Raw genomic sequence first — 17,442 nt, 5'->3', positions numbered from 1 at the left:
TATGCCATTTCTCCACCCGTTTCTGTAGCTGAGCTGTATCCCGCTGTATACTTTGCCAGCCTGCCTCACTTTCCACAACTCCATCAATTGTGGTGTTGTCTACATTCTTACTAACCAACCCATCTACATTCACGTCCAAGTCATTTATATATATCACAAACAACAAAGTTGGCAGCATCCCAGATCCCTGCGGAACTTCACTGGTCACAGACCTTCAACTAGAATAACACCACAACCTTCTGATTTCTATGAGTAAGCCAGTTGTGAATCTAAATGACCAGGGCGGGACGATGGTGCAGCGGTAGATTTGCTGCCTTACATCACTTGCAGTGCCAGGGACCCGGGTTTGATCCCGATTACGGGTGCTGTCTGTACGGAATTTGTACGTTCTCCCTGTGACCTGCGTGGGTTTTCTCCGAGGTCTTCGGTTTCCTCCCACACAATAAGACGTACAGGATTGTCATTTAATTGGCTACTTGGTATAAGTGAAAATTGTCCCTAGTGTGCGTAGATAGTGTTAATGTGCGGGAATCGCTGGTTGGTGCGGACAGGGTGGACTGAAGAGCCTGTTTCCGTGCTGTATCTCTAAACTAAACTAAACTAAACTAAACTAAACTTACCATGGGTTCCATTCATCTTAATCTTCTGGATCAGACTACCATGAAGGCCTTTATTAGAAATCATTTTTGTTTGATGCACTGAATATGTGATCCATATATGATGCTAAGGATCAACTGGATCATCTGTAAAGTATCATGAATTTAGCCAAAGATACTTAATGGCGCTAAGGGCAATGCACCCAGAATTGTGCATTGAAACAGTACCTGAGTAGTGAAACAAGCCTATGAGATTGCGACTGCTTTGTCATTACCGCGTTAATCAATGGCAAGAACATGCACCAGTTTTTAAGATTCTTGGGGCCACACCGGCAGTTTGAACATGAAATCTTAAAGGACATTTCTCCATGATAGCCACAGAAGTTCAAGTTCACTTGAACTTGAACTTGAACTTGAACTGCTGCATGAGAGGTTGCTGTGATGGCTTGGATAAAGGACGCAGAGATCTCTCCCAAACAGAATTTCGTTTGAGCCTCACTGAGGCTAAAATGACAATAAATTGTATTGTATTGTATTGGTCATCTGTCCTTGCTGAGGTCGAAGCTGTGACTTGTCCTACATGTGTGATTGATCTAGGATTGTAGTTTGTAATTCTGATGTGATTTGTAGCAATAGTTTGTGAAGAGTTATAATGCAGCCATTAATGGGATCTCCATTATCCTGAGCATTGAACCTGAGGCTAGGGGAAGCTGTGTGCAAGAAAGCGATATTCCAATACAGGGCCCTTTAACTTGCATCACAGTTTCAATCCCTGTGTAACGTTCTATTAATTTTTTAGTGAATGTTCAATGAACATTATTGGTTGCAATCAAAAGCTATAATTTATTCCATTAATGAGGAAATGTACTAAGGTGATTTGCACACAGCATTGTCAGGGCCAATCTCCTAATGGACTCAATATTGCTTTGTGCACAACGTGTGCAAGAGAAATGTTTGCTTAAGGATCCATTTAATAGACTGGTATGTTTAAATACTGCCTGTAATGGGAAGGGAGAACCTGCAGAACAGCCACATTATGGGCTACTCGCTTATTGGTTCTTGGAGATATTGTTTCCAAAAGCTAACCTGAGCAGACTTTAGACATGAACTGGTCAGTATGTGCCAATACAAATGAATGTTAAAATCCTTTGTTAAAACCACTCTGTATTTGCTATGTACAGATCTACTTTAAGCACTAATGCATTTTGCCATTTCACAACTGCTTACTGGAGGGCCCACCAAGTACCAGCACTAGTACTAGTGCTGCTGAGACACTGATGACTCTTATGACAAAATCGAATTCTACTATTCATGGACCCTCACCTAGTCTAGACTCCTGGTCTTGCCAAAGAATGTAATTACAACTGCAGCCACGAACCATGAGGAATTTATTAGGCATATCATAAGAATCCACCAGATGTGATTCCAGTGCCTATGATTTTGTGGCACAAAATCAATTTGCCATTTATCAGTATTTTAGTTTAGATTAGATTGATTAGTTTAATTTAGAGGGACAGTGAATAGCATTTTTGGTGCATGCTAGCCAATCAAGGTCCTGATAAGAATGTAGAAAAGGAACTGCAGATGCTCGTTTATACCAAAGGTAGACACAAAGTGTTAGAGTAACTCAGCGGGTCATGCAGCATCTCTAAAGAAAAGGGATAGATGGGCCTCCCAGGAGGCCACGGCGGCAGACGCGTCCTGGGAGGCTGCAGAGAAGCCGGGAGACAAAGCCTGTCTGGGTCGGTGGAGCCTCGCGGTGGCGGTGAGCATCAGCGGCACTGGAACCTCGGCGGCGGTGGTGAAGCCTCTGCAGCAGCGGTGGAGCCTCTGCAGCAGCGGTGGAGCCTCTGCAACAGTGGTGGAGCCTCGGTGGTGGTGAAGCCTCGGCGGCGGTAGACCTAGGGGAGGAGGAATAACAATGGAGGACCTGGCATGGGGGGAATAGCCAAATATGAGAATTTCACTGCCTTGTCGTATGTGACAATAAAGTATTCCATTCTATTCCATCAGCGGAAAGTTTAGTTTAGTTTAGAGTTACAGCGCAGAAACGGTTACTTAGGCTCACCGAGTCTACGCCAACCAGTGATCCCACACACTGATGTAATCCTTCACACACTAGGGACCATTTATAATTTTACCAAGCCAATTAACCCACAAATCTGTACATCTTTGGGGTGTGGGAGGATACTGGAGCTCCCGGAGAGACTATACATGATTACAGTGTACAGTCTGAATTTTGTCAAGGTTTGCAGCATGCAGGCACGGGCTGCTTTATTTGTTGAACTATTGCAAATGGAACTATATGCTTGAATCTTTGCATTAAGCAGATAGAATTTCATTTTTCCATTTTGGGATTTATGACAAGAAAACATTCTTGAGTCTTGGCAGTATATCAATTGAATGCATATCTTCTTTCACAATTGAATTTCTATATGTTGTCTTAAAAGTGATAAGTATTCATACTCAAAAGTAAATAGAACCTTTCCTTCATTTGCAGGTGACAAATTCTGGCTGTTCCATGAAGCAATGTTGGAGCCAGGTTACCCCCGTCATCTAGTGGCCCTTGGTGCTGGAATGCCTCCTGATGGAATTGATGCAGCCATTTGGTGGGAAATTACTGGTCAGACTTATTTCTTCAAAGGCGACAGGTCTGCTTTAAGTTATGTTACCATTTTCATTTTACTATAGGTCAACTTATGTATTAATTTTGTTCCTATTTATAATATTTACACCTGTGGAAAGGTCTGGATCATTTCTGGTTTGATAGAATCAGTACTAGACCATTTTTAACTGTACTCTAAACTCAGGGCAACTACACAAGCAGATGTAGAGCCTGTTTTTCTTATGGACTATGAGATATTCAGCTATTTTCCCCAGCCAAATATCCTTTAGTTTATGCAGAAACAAGGAACTGCAGATGCTGGTTTACACAAGAGGAGACAAAGTGCTGGAATAACTCAGGAGTAACTCAGGCAGCATCTCTGAAGAACACGGATAGGTGATATTTCGGGTCAGGGCCATTCCTCAGACTGATTATCAGTCAGGAGGGGGTGGGGGAGAGTAAAGAAATTTAAGAGAGAGGAGAGGGCACACTTTAGTTTATGCTTTGTAAAGACTTCTAACATATTTCATTTGTCTGTTTGATGCCATTTTGTAATGGAATTTCTGACTTTGTTCAGGTTCCCTTGTATGTTGCTATGTGATCATTTGGTTGCAGAGATTTGATTCCCCTTATTTGGAGAATAGTGTGTGGTTGGGAAGACTGGTTTTCAAAGCTCTTGTTATGATGCTAAAATAATATTGAATACTGAACATACTTTCAAATGATTTCAGCTACTGGCGATTCAGTGAGGAAAAGAGAGCAGTAGATAGTGGTTATCCAAAGCCAATAAGTGTTTGGAAAGGAATTCCATCATCACCAAAAGGCGCTTTCCTAACAGACGATGGAGGTGAGAAATTATTCATACTGGGAATTATGACAATATAATGACTTGGGGTTTGGTAGACCCTAGTAAGTGCAGTCTATTGAATGGAGCAACCTCCTCTTTGTTTAATGTCAAGAAATGGAATTAATTTCAAAGTAATTAACATACAATTGTATGATGCAAGATCAAAACATCATATTTTAAAGCCTAACAAACACTAGTTTCCACAGTGGCTTTACAATCACGGTCATATTTTAAATAAATGCCCAAATATTGGTAGGGTTTTTGTGTTGCAAGAAGCAAACATTTTCAGCAATCAGCTGATACTCAGATGCGCTGTCCACAGTGGCAAATAACTATCTAGAAAAACGGTGATGGAATTAACTGTACAGTATTTCCGTCTACTATTGTAATACATTTCAATTTATTGAGTGGCTATGTCTAAATTGGTTCTGTTTGTCTGGCAGCATACACACATTTTTACAAAGGTACCAAATACTGGAAATTTAACAACCAACTGTTGAGAACAGAGCCTGGTTATCCAAAATCCATCCTCCGTGACTGGATGGGGTGCCGCCCAGATGTTGAACCTGATTTTACTGAGAAGGAGCCTAATTTGGATAATGACAATGTTGATGATGATAATGATACAGCTAATGACGATGATGCTGACAATGATGATGGGACAAAGGAAGAGAAAGACAAAGAGAGTGAAGAAGAGGTGGACATTCATATTAATATCCCTGTGGATGACTATACCAGAGTCATGAATATAGTGATTGTCATTGTTCCACTAATTCTGCTGCTGTGCATTCTCGGATTGATCTATGCCATACTCCAACTGCAGAAGAAAGGAACTCCAAGACTCCTGCTGTACTGTAAACGTTCTATGCAGGACTGGGTTTGACATTAATACGGTGCTTTTGCTAGGTGGCTCATCACTTTGGGCCACAGACATTGAGTACAGGTGACGCTGCTTCTCAATTTTATTTGTTTTGCTTTTAACGATCCTGCTCAATTATGTTAACTGAAGCATTGGTTGTAAAAAAACATAAGGAATTTGGGGTATTTTGATATGGTCCTAGTGAAATCTGGCTGAAAGAATTTGTGATGCGGTTTCTAGGTTTCATACCTCTTTGACACCCTCCCCTTAACTAGGCTAAGTGGAGTGGTACAAGGTGAGGCCTGACCTGAGGAATGACTCCATTTAATGCTTCTCAAAGAGTTTTATTAGCTATAAATGAAGAACGACATCACACAAAACACTTGAAATTATTGATATTGTTTGAGCACATTATTCATTGTGGTTAATTCATAAATAGTTTCTATCCGCTACACATACTTTAACATACTAAAACGTTTCCACTCCTGAGCTGAAGATTTGATTAGGATTAGCATGTAATGAGGGCAGTACAACTGGTGACAGTTTACAGTAATTCATGGAAGAATTGGAGCAGCCACAAAAGGCAATGTTGTTTCTCTATGCCTTAGAATTATTGCATTTAGACCAAGTACTCCAAAGAACTTCCTCAGAATCGCTATACAATTGGGAAAAGATGCTATCCACAGTATCACTGAGAGATAATTGCCATAACTTTCTACAAATTGCGATTAGACCTATTGAAAGGAAATCATTCCACTTCACCAGATTTTAGTGGAGGACCAACTAAATGTATTTGTTGACTGTTGAATTCTTGCTCAAAGCTTTGTATTTGTGCCTTTCCTGTAGATTAGGTTATTACTCCTGTAAAGAATCACCATTGTTTAACAGGAGTCCTGACTTAACTACTCAGACTGATAGCTGAGATTCTTCGGCTATTGCCCTATTCTGCACTGCAAGGGGGGAGATCCCATTAGTTGTAGATATGTCTCTAGCCTTTTGGCTGCAGGGATCTTTCATTAAACTAGAACAAGGGTTCTAATTGTTAAGAGGCAATTGGTGAAAAAGGGATTCATTGCCCTTGTGGATAGTTTGGTCCTCAGAAGAATATAGTATGTATAAATAATAAAGATGTCAGTACTGTGATTCCGTAAACTTAAAAGGCCTGTTTCCATATTGGATGCAGAACTGTGCTGGACTGGTGATAATCGTCTACTAGAGTGAATTTTAATAGGGGCATTCTGCAATCTGAAAGGGTTTTAACCTTGTATGGGCATTGGGCATTAAAAAAAATGCATCTGGAATAGGGTTGTCTGTTCTGCTATTCAGAGCTTAATTTTAGCAGAATTTACAAATGCAGTCTCTTTCAACACGTTTCCTAAGATGTGTTGTCTTTTCATCATTTGCATGCAATCCTCTCAATGATACTAGGCAGAACTGCAGGGTTCAGGTTCCACCAACAACTTTGAAATGTACTTCTTTGTCTCCTTGAAAGTCTATTTGGACATTTTGTTACAGCTAAATGAACTTTAACACTAGAAAGACCCCAAAAGTATTATATTTTTGTTTCAGCAAAACTGAAAGCATTTTCTTGATATACTGTCTGTCCAGTAAAACTTGAGGTTAAGTCAGGCTACATATAATATAGACCTTCAGCATTTTGTCAACTTTAATTGATCAAGTTCTTCATTGTTCGGACTTCATTGCAACATTGCCTGCCTCTTCCGATCTTTCCCTAAAATCCTCAGCCTGATTTAATCAACTTCCCGCTCAACTAGCCTATTTCCTTCCACCTTCCACAAAGTATAACTATTTCAGAACAGAGCTTGCATTTCCAGCCATGCGGGAATTCTGAATTCTCATTTCTGTAGTATACCATCAGTTTCATTTGCTCGAAAAAAACTGACTGCACAATTTTAATGCTTGGTGCCATCCAACTTCTCCTCAGTTCATCATCCCCAAGTATGTCATCTCATCTCTTGACATTGTTCTTTCAACTGCTATATGCGTTCCCTATTTTCTTGCTGCTTTGTTTTCCTCATGCTTCTAATGCTTCTGAAACCTCTCTAATTGGCGAAGTAATTAACTTACAATGGTTGATTTTCTTTATTCATCATTTTTGTTCCCAGAATAAATTTGTTTGGGACACCGTGTGTGAGTCGTGTAATGGAAAAGGAAAATGATAATAAGCATATGTCTAATTTTTCAAAAAAAAACCTGATAATGGGTAAAAAATTGGTTAATATTGTCTATTTAAAAGTCATGTAAGATCAATATTTGAATCTCTTCACTTTCTACCCAAGCATCGTGGTTCAAAAGTTAAACGTTGATTTGGGAAAACTGCAAAAGTTACTAAATTGCTTGATGCAGTCAAATCAATCAGGCAGATGGAAAACATTGAGTGAGGATGATAAAATCTGTTCTAAAAACAAAAATGTTGGCAATATTTTGCAAGTATGCTTCCAAGGAAGGAGAACATTTCAAGTTGTTGACCTTTCATCAGACCTATCTGGTTGAAATCCATTTATGACCATGGCAGTCAGTGTTGAAGCTGTGCAGATATTTATGAGAAATTACACTTGGGTGATACACCCTGGGAATAGTGTTCACACATCAAAGGGTGCAATTCGAAATAAATATATGACTGTTGCAAACTCAGCACAAAACAAGACCAGCCATTGGAAAAAATATCTATTGAGCTTTATAACCCAATCAATAGATTCAATTAGAAAATAAAGTATTTTTAAAACTTTGTCAGTCAAAGAGAAATTGTGATTTCACAGGTGCTCAGATGACCCACTCCTAATGCCAGAAAACATGGATGTAACAAAAATATGAAGATAATGGTCTCTTGCTATGTCATGAATTATCCATCAGCCTTGATGGAAGGTGACAGAGAGACGAGCTATAAAGTGAAAAACCCTATGAAAAGATAAACGTTGGAACCTAACTTTGTTGAGCCCACAAAAGAAAAAGGATCCATCTGGTAAAATATATATTTAAATCTAATGTTAATATGGTTTCCTTTGGTGTCATTATTTTTGGATTGGATTTCCATACAAGGCAGGCAAAATGATGGATTCATTAGCAGATAGTTGAAGCTGCGAATGTGGCTTGTTTTTTTTTCTAAATGGATGAGCAAGACCCAACAAATTGCCTTCCTCCACTATACAGTAAAGACTATAGTTTAGTATAGAGATACTTTGCAGAAATAGGCTCTTCGGCCCACCGAGTCCGCGCCGACCAGTGATCCCCGCACATGAACACTATCCTGCACACACTAGGGACAATTTCACATTTATACCAAGCCAATTAACCTACAAAGAGTGTGGGAGGAAACCGAAGATCTTGGGGCAAACCCAAGTGGTCACGGGGAGAACGTACAATCTCTATACAGCAGCACACATAGTCGGGATCAATCCCGGGTCTCTGGCGCTGTAAGTTCTGTAATAATAATAATAATAATGGATGGGATTTATATAGCGCCTTTCTAATACTCAAGGCGCTTTACATCGCATTATTCATTCACTCCTCAGTCACACTCGGTGGTGGTAAGCTACTTCTGTAGCCACAACTGCCCTGGGGCAGACTGACGGAAGCGTGGCTGCCAATCTGCGCCTACGGCCCCTCCGACCACAACCAATCACTCACACACATTCACACACAGGCAAAGGTGGGTGAAGTGTCTTGCCCAAGGCAGTATGGCAGCAACTCTACCGCTGCGCCGTCGTACCGCTCTTTGTGCACTCATAAATGTTCACACCTCTCATTTCTGAAGCAGTCAGTCAAATATAACAGGGTTGAGGTCAAACTCTCATTTCTTTTGGATGAAGATCAAATAATCCCAGGATTACAGTTGTCATATTTACATCAGTGAAGGGAAAAAGCTAATTTTAAAATTAACTAATAGCCTTTACATTATCAATTAATATTTTAGAATTTCCCAGGTTGTCAGGTCAAATATTTGAGAGTCTGATCCAAAGCAGAATGAGTGGTATCCTGATTAGGAATCTGCAACAAACACTCCGAGAGGAACTGATGCCATATCACACACTCCATGTGCCTTTATATTGAGTATTAATCAAACCTGGGACCTTATCGCAGCCTTTCTAGTAGGGCTCGTCATTCTAACCTAACTGTTGCAAGGTGCAGAGGCTGGCCAAAATTCCAAAGTCCACACTTTCATGGCATTCAGTTCGATTTTGTTCTGTCTGCAGTACATTACTGTCATCAGTCCATGATAATGTTGGTGATTTGAAGGTACCTTTTGAATTTGGTGTTAATTTGGACAAAGAGGGTTATATTCTACAGCGACTTCCCCAGTTTATTATAACATAATCTGGATAAGTTGTATTTATACATTTTTCAGGCAGGAGTTCACATATGCTGGATTTGTGTGGCAGGTTTTTCCAAAATAAAATCAAATAACTAATTCTGAGAACAACTCTGCTGAACTGTTTCACTCTCTGAAACTGGTTCCCATTACCTCTTGTCCAAACACCCAGTGCATTACTGGTCACCAAACATTGCCAAGGTGCTTTAATCGTTGTCACTCAATGTTCCTAGAAATCATGCAATTTAGAAACGAATGTTGGAAGTATGTTTTTATTTTTTAAATAAATGTTGTGTGTATTTAGATTTTCTGATGTTCTTTTTTAAATTGGTTCATGCTGGCGTGTGTTACAATTAAATACCACATATGAAACTTCCTGCCTCTGCAGTGACTATCAGTGGCCTTATTTAACGCAGCATATATCTGCACATTCATAGCACCAAGATGGAAAATCATTCTTTTCAAAATATAATGTGGGATTTACGGCATATCCTAATTATGATCTACAGATTCAGATGGAAGAACCATCTCTCTGCTATGGTACACCTTAAAATATGACGCAGATCAAGGAACTCGCTTGTTCTCCTCAAAGCCACATGGGTTTCCATCAATTGTTCCTGTTTCATCTCACATTCCAAAGATTTTCTGGTAGTTTAATTGTCTGCTGTAAGTTACCCCTGAATATAGATAAATGGCAGAAAGAATTAAAAGCGAGTTGATGAGCAAAGTGAGAGAGAATGGATTGCAGGACTAATGGGATATCTTTGCTGGGAACTGGCAAGGAACCAATGAACTGAATGGCCTCTTACTGTGCTCTGGTAAGTAAATATATGGGCTAGCATGCTATGGTCAAACAGTACTATTTTACCAAAATGTTCAATATTCAGGGTGGCATGGTAGGTGTAGAGTTGCTGCCTTAGCTTGCCAGATACCCGGGTTCGACCTTGACCTGCACGGATTTTATACGTTCTCCACATGGGTTTTCTCCAGGTGCTCCAGTTTCCTCCCACACTCCAAAAAGGTACAGGTTTGTAGGTTAATTTGCTTTGGTAAAATTATAAATTGTCCCAAGTGTGTAGGATAGTGCTAGTGTACGGGTGATCGCTGGTCGGTGCTGGATCGCCATGAATGTAAATACTGAGCAAGCTATGTAGCATTGACAGAGAGAAAAATTGAGCTAGGATTTCAAATCACTGACTTTCCAACAGATTCAAAAAGATTAGGTGGCTCTATTTGCATTTGGCACCTGACTAAACTCCATGAGCAAATTTTGGGTATCTAAACTTTTTCACCCTAGTCCCCCAGAGAAATGGCCAATGGGTTATTTCTTGAATTGCTGAATTTATTTGGAAAGCAGTTAAAAATCCATTATTTTGGTGTCCAATTAAAGGCTAAAGCAAGTGAAGAGGAGCAGTTTCCTTGTCTAAAGGAAATAGTGAACCATTTAGATTATCATAAATAAAAAAACTTTAACTTCTGTTAGTGGTAGATTTTATAAAAAATATAAACTGATTGCTATTTTAAAAGTATCCTTGTGGAATTTGTGCTCTCAATCTTGATCAAGTTCCCAGGAATCCTTGCTGTAGATGTATGAACGAGTGCTGAAGAAATTTGTCAGCAAACAATGACTTTAATGGAAATGTCAGCAGCCTATTTCTGAGCATCTAAGCTTTACATGGATGTTTTCAATCATGTATAGTTTTTTTCTGTGTTTTTTTGTCATTTTGCCACAAAGTTAAATTGAGAGGCCACTGGCAATGTTGTACTTTGGAGTCTTATACAACAATTTGACAGAGTACTCTTTCTTAATCTCCACCCACCACCAACCCCACCTACAAACTGTCAGCCGTTTTTATACGATTTCCATAGGATTGCCTTCCCATATTTCTGTACAACTTATAAGAGAGCCATCTCGCTCATCCAGTTCATGTTACCTCTCAATGCAATCCCATTCCTCCACTTATTTCCCTGTAATCTCTATCTCACATGCCTATTACCTTTATCCTGATTTTCCTACTATTCACAACATTAACTGTAATTTAACAGTGTGGCACAGTGGCGCAGCAGTAGAGTTGCTGCCTTATAGTGCCAGAGACCCGAGTTTAATGTTTAAGTTAATGTTTAATGTTAATGGGGGAGGGGGAGGGAGGGGGGGGGGGGGGGGGGGGAGGGGGGAGACATGACAGCACCAAAGATCGCCAGAGCTTTCAGGCAGCAACACTACTTGTTGCAATATTGTTCCACCGTTGACAGTAATACATTACTCATGTGAAAGCAATTAGATGGTAGTCACTCAGGTAAATTGCTCAGAGGGAAGCTAAATGGCCATGTCAGTGAGATGGAAGATTGATATCGTCAGAGTGTCAGGTTGGAGAGATATTAGCACAGTGAAACTGGGGAAAGGGGCATGTGATTTTTCCAACTGAGCTGCAGACAGTAGCAAACAGTGAAGGGAATAGGAGAAATATATATTGTATAGCACAAACTAAATCACCCCTTAGAATAAAAAGTGGTGAAGATAGGCATTTGGATATGCAAGGAATGGAGGGATATTGATTATGTGCAGGCAGATAAGACTTGACATCATGTACGGCACAGGTATTGTGAGACAAAGGGCTTGTTCTTGTGCTGTACTGTTCTATGTTCTATGAAAAGACAAAATAGTCACCTGTTTTTCTTTCTTATTTGTTGTTCAATGTTACGGGATACGCCTTGTTTCTTACTACATATGGCCAATTTATTATTTATTATGCTCAATTTATTATCGGTTTAAACCAGCATCTGCAATTCCTTCCTACAGACTGATTATTTTTATATGTGTGGGTGTGTGTGTGTGTCTACTGGATCATTATGATTGTAATATGTTTATAAATCAGAACAATATACAACTCAATGACTTAACAACACATGATGAGAAAACAATGAGTCTGAATGCAGGCCCTTGGAGCTGTGCAGTAGGATGTCACTTGTATGGAGCGGGGCTGGATCAGGAAGTGTCCTAATTTCCTGTATGTGTTACCTATCTTTAGCACTTGAATTGAGGAGGGGGGGAACAGCCAGAATGGTACGTGTTTGTTCACATATATTGCCTCAGGAAATGTCTGCTCCAATATTTCATCTCCTTTTAGAGCAAGGAAATAAGACTGTTACTGGTTCCATTTTTACTATTTAAATAAGTGAAGAAAATATAAGAATTATGAATGAAGATATTTTCCCGTAACATCCTCCAGATATTAAAAACAATGATGATATTGAACCTCTGAAAAGGGGACAGATCATGAATTATAGATAAATTTACTGCATTACCCAATTTAAGCAGGTTTGATCAACTACTAGTTATAAGTAGACGCTCCAACTTAACAACAGAAAGACAAGGCAAACAACGAGTTTGATCATTATATATTGGTTATTGCAAAATATTAATATTTGATTGTTTTACCATTTATAATATATTGCATTTAATAACCTGATATATAACTCATTTTTAATTAGTCTTTTAGATAATCTGTTCTAGAGCTGTATTTTCTTGGTTGATCTCCAAGAAATCTCCTTCATCTCTTTTTGACTTTGAATTATACACAAAGGAACACTGAGAGCACTGTACACTTTAATTTATTCTCTCTGATTTGCCCTTCAACAGTATTTGCATTTAACACAGCAAACACGCTCAGAAGACGAAGCAAATAAGTTACATTTACAACATCAGATGAATAAGCTGCCTTTCCCCTAACTTTTTGTTATTCTTCCCATCAGGATGTGAATGGATTTTACTGCAATATCATCTAATACTACAGTATCAATCTGCTATAAACTTTGATTTTTTTTTGCCTGTTTAAATCTAGTCTTTTGCTCTAATAATTCTTCACATCAATCAGGCCTGGTACTTTTCTGACTGTAATCTATAGCTTGTTCTTCAAACTCTTGGTTCCTAGAGTTGGCTTGACTCCATGTACGTAGGTAGAATCTTCTGAGTCACCTTTCCTACCCTACCTGAAGTTATTAGCTTATATTAGGGGTTATAAGACACATTTTAGTCAAGGACAAGCCTTGGGACTCAGCAGTGCTTTATTTAAACATTTAACCTGGCTTGACACAACCATTTAGCTTTGGCGATTTATCTGGAGCTTCTGTTGGGAGATTGGGATAAACTTCGGAGGCCATCAAATTAAATGCAGCCATTCACCATATGGAAAATTTGGTGCTCTGTGCAAATTTCTTGAAGCCCTTTATTCAAACAAGATTTTTGGATGTCTTCTATTAAGTCAAAGGCCATTTACTGATTGTATGCAACGTAGAATGAGGCCATTCAACTTACTGTGTCCATTCTGACACCCAGCAGAGCAAACACACCAGTCCCACTCTTATGTTCTGGTAGTCATTCACGTTATTCTTTCTCATGTGCTCATTATGTGAGAGAGAATACGTTTGATTCTTTTGCAATTGACCTACAATATCAACATTCTGTAGTAAGAATGTGATTAAGCCAGAAGAGATGCAGCAAAGATTCACAAGGATGTTGATAGAAATAGAAGGCTTGACGTATGAGGAGGGACTGGACAGTCTAGGAATATTTTCCCTGGAGGGTGACCTTATAGAGGTGTATGGTCAACGTATATTTCCAAGGATAGGGAAGTCTAAAACAAGAGGCCATAGGTAGGTTTTTACAATGAGCGGGCAAATATTTAAAGAAGAACTAAGAAGCAATTTCTTCCACACAGAAGATTGTGCATGCATGGAATGAGCTGCTAGAAGGAGTGGTAGAGGTGGGTAAAGTTACAATACTCAAAGCACATTTGGACAGGTTCATGGTTATGAAGTGTTTAGAGGGATATGGGTAAATGGGAACAGTTCTGAAAGATATCTTGATCAACATGAACAAGTTTCCTTGCTATATGTTTATATGGCACTAGGGGTAATATGCTGTAATCAATTAACCTAATTTGGACTTAACTGGTCAGAATTTGTAAATGGCTGACAATAAAAACAGTAGAGGGATGAAAGAAACTTGGATTTCTTACCAGTATGGTCATATCTGAAAGATTGTTTTAGCCGGTTTCTTGCCAGTGCATTATACTAACCCTTATCAGCTCTGATTCCATTCTCCAACTTTCCTCATTGGCACAGTAGTTATCTCTTCCTTACATTTGTTTAATTCCATTTGTGATTCTGTCACATTTTTCCACCATTTCTCTCCAGACGGTTCTATTACCTCATTCTCATGAGGTTTGTACTCAGAAAGCCTATCAATAGTATTTTACCACTTCTTGATCATTAATTTTAATCATTAAGAGTTTTTTTTGTTGGGTCTGCTTACACTCGATGTTATTTATGTATTATGGATAGTTGTGGCAGTGATGAATCATGCATTTGCTGGATGTGTGCAAGAGCCAATCGAATACTCCACATTCCCACTCTTACAGCTCTCTTATTGATTCTTCAAGTAACACATTCCAGATCATAAAACCTTGGTGTGTTACAAAAACCTTACCTCCCTCCTTCTGTCAGTTACTTAAATCTGCCATCTGGATACTCTCCTTCCTGCCAGTACAAATAGTTCCTTTCTTTACATGCTCTCAGAAACCTTCATAATTTTGAACAGCTCCAGAAAGTAACCACAACCTTTTCTGCAAATTGGGAAAACAAATCCTTGTCTCCCAAAATTAGCTGATTTTCTCATCTGTTACCATTCTTGTACATTTTCTGTGTACTATTCTTGTTTTGAGGAATTAGACACTATTATCTCACGAAGAGCCCATTGATTTATTAAGTTTCAACGTAACTTCCTGGATTTTATACCTTTTTGACTTAAATTCTAAAACTCGGGTATCCATTTGTATAATGTACTTGTGGGTCCTTAGTCTAATTGCATGTAGTGCTTAGAATATTACAAATCACTAAGAGATGTAGAGAACTACTAAAATGCGCAGTCTCTCCAACTCCACTGTGTAGATGCAGATTCACCATGCATAATTCAAAATCTTACATACTGTTTTTTGCAATTTTTTGAAAATAATAAATCACGTGGCCACATTATTTGCAGACATCAGGTTTTCTTAGTCTCTGATCTCAAAGGAATTGAGATATTATTGATGTTGTGCCTATTTCTTGACTTGATGAAAATGTCACCCTTAACTCAGTTCAGTAGATTGGACAAGTAACAGACTTTAGGTTCTGTAAATCCGTTTAAAAAAAAAGATAATTTATTATTCAGCAGGTCAGGTAGTATCTGTGAAGAGAGAAACTGAATTTTGTAGTTTACAAGACCCCTCGCTATTTCCAACTTTCTGAGGGTTTGGCTTTGAAAACTTGACTATTCTTGCATTTCAAGAACTTTATCTAACCCAGGGAAATGAACAAAGGTACTAGCAATTACCTTCATGATACCATAATATTCAGAATTAAGCTCTTACAAAAGCAGTATACTTGATATGCCAGTTCTGTGCCATTATTCCACACAATCTTGTCTCTTAACTGATATAGTTAATTGTAACATGGTTTCATCTTCATCAGGAAATATTTCTGATTCAGCCCATCTTTAACATTTTATCACATGCTTGTTTGAGAATGCTATCCATTGGAGCTCTCGTGGCTATCAGAAAATCATCTTCTCCAATTTTTAATGGAAAGACCATACCTTCACATCATCTGTCTGGCAATATTGGCAATGTATCTGGAGTCACAATTTGCTTTGAATATTTTACCAGCAATTGAAAAAGTTTGCCATTTAGAATTGACATAGATGCAGTGGATGGCTTCCATTACATCAGCGGCAGGAATATCCACTCGTCTCATGCACATCTTTGGATCCTACTTGAGAACTTCAGCCTTCTCCAATGCTCATTGACTATAAACAGTAATGATATCTCCACCTTGCATCGGACAAAATTATTTTATGTTCCTTGATGTCATCTTGAGCAAAGCTGCAATTTTGTTGCAAGATCAAATGTGAGATTTTCTGTGTTTAATACATTTTACAGAATTTACATGTCAATTAAGCCACAAACAAACTAGTCACATTGTGCGTGGTCTAACATTTTCCAGTCACAGTGCAGAAACAGGTTATTCAAAGATAAGTTGTCCTGCACTTATGGTCTGAGTGCAGGTAGATGGGACTAGGGGAAAATAAATGTTCGGCACGGACTTGTAGGGCCGAGATGGCCTGTTTCCGTGCTGTAATTGTTATATGGTTATATGTTGATAATCTTGCCGATACACGTGATTCCTAGTTCCATGACTGCTGCTCTCCAAACTTTCTGAGGGTTTTGGATTAAAGAGACCCTGTAACTTTTGCACTGCTTCATTAATGAAAAAAACATTTGCTTTTTTTTGGTGGCATTAGTAGATTTACTAATGATCAGCCATGATCATATTGAATGGCGGTGCAGGCTCGAAGGGCCGAATGGCCTACTCCTGCACCTATTTTCTATGTTTCTATGTTATTCAAGTATTGTTGCTATTTCGGTTAACAGAAAGAATTTCTTGCACTCCAACAACTTTCACTGTATCATTTGCTCTGAAAAACATCCTGTTTACGAGGTGAAATTTTACACAACCAATTATTAATGCCAATATTACCCGTTGTAGTTTGAGTAACTGTTCTTCATGAGAAAGCAAGATTACCCAGTTAATTTAATGGCCATATCCCCAGACTCATGAAATTAACAACTCCTTTCTCACAGTGATTCCCACATTTGATCCTGTGGGGACTCTCTCAGCTGACAGTTGCTCCATTGGCCACACTGTAACTTCATCCATATATAGAGATCCAGTGGAAGTAATTTTACTGGGAATTTTTGTTCCACTAAATTCACAACTCTACATCATGTGAGAAGAATCCAATAAAAACTAACCAGTGAAGATTGCTGCAACAATTTAAATTATTCCAAGAATAAAGCAGAGATGATCCAAGATTTTCCTTGATTATACAGATATGTCTTAATTTTTCTGTCTCTGGACAAATGGTCCATATAATTCTGGAGGAAATATGTTGACCCTTGTGAATAATTGATTATAATTACTGTTGTTGGTATTATTATCTATCAATAATAAAAATAATACAGAATTCATAGAATAATATAACCATACCAAACGTACAACGCAGAAGGAGCCCATTCAGACCATCATGTGTGTGTCGGTTAAAAGAGAGCTACTCAACCTAATCCAGCCTTTCTTTGCTTGGTCCCATAGGTCTTGGACCCTGTAGGC

The 17,442-nt window shown here is 38.8% G+C and overlaps 1 protein-coding gene across 2 annotated transcripts in view; it reads left to right on the top strand.

The window, feature by feature from the left end:
• mmp15 (matrix metallopeptidase 15) overlaps positions 1-6,189 on the top strand; it is a 63,798-nt gene extending 57,609 nt beyond the window's left edge. For both annotated transcript variants that reach the window (XM_033036105.1, XM_033036106.1), the window contains exons 8-10: positions 3,097-3,247; positions 3,933-4,048; positions 4,492-6,189. In XM_033036105.1, coding sequence (XP_032891996.1) covers positions 3,097-3,247; positions 3,933-4,048; positions 4,492-4,931 — 707 coding nt within the window. In that variant the 3' untranslated portion in view covers positions 4,932-6,189. The remainder of the gene's footprint in view (positions 1-3,096; positions 3,248-3,932; positions 4,049-4,491) is intronic.
• Positions 6,190-17,442: the final 11,253 nt, after the last annotated feature.

Source organism: Amblyraja radiata, chromosome 17 (genome assembly GCF_010909765.2).
Source record: "Amblyraja radiata isolate CabotCenter1 chromosome 17, sAmbRad1.1.pri, whole genome shotgun sequence".
Taxonomy (NCBI): Eukaryota; Metazoa; Chordata; class Chondrichthyes; order Rajiformes; family Rajidae; genus Amblyraja; species Amblyraja radiata.
This window is presented reverse-complemented; position numbering and strand designations above follow the sequence as displayed.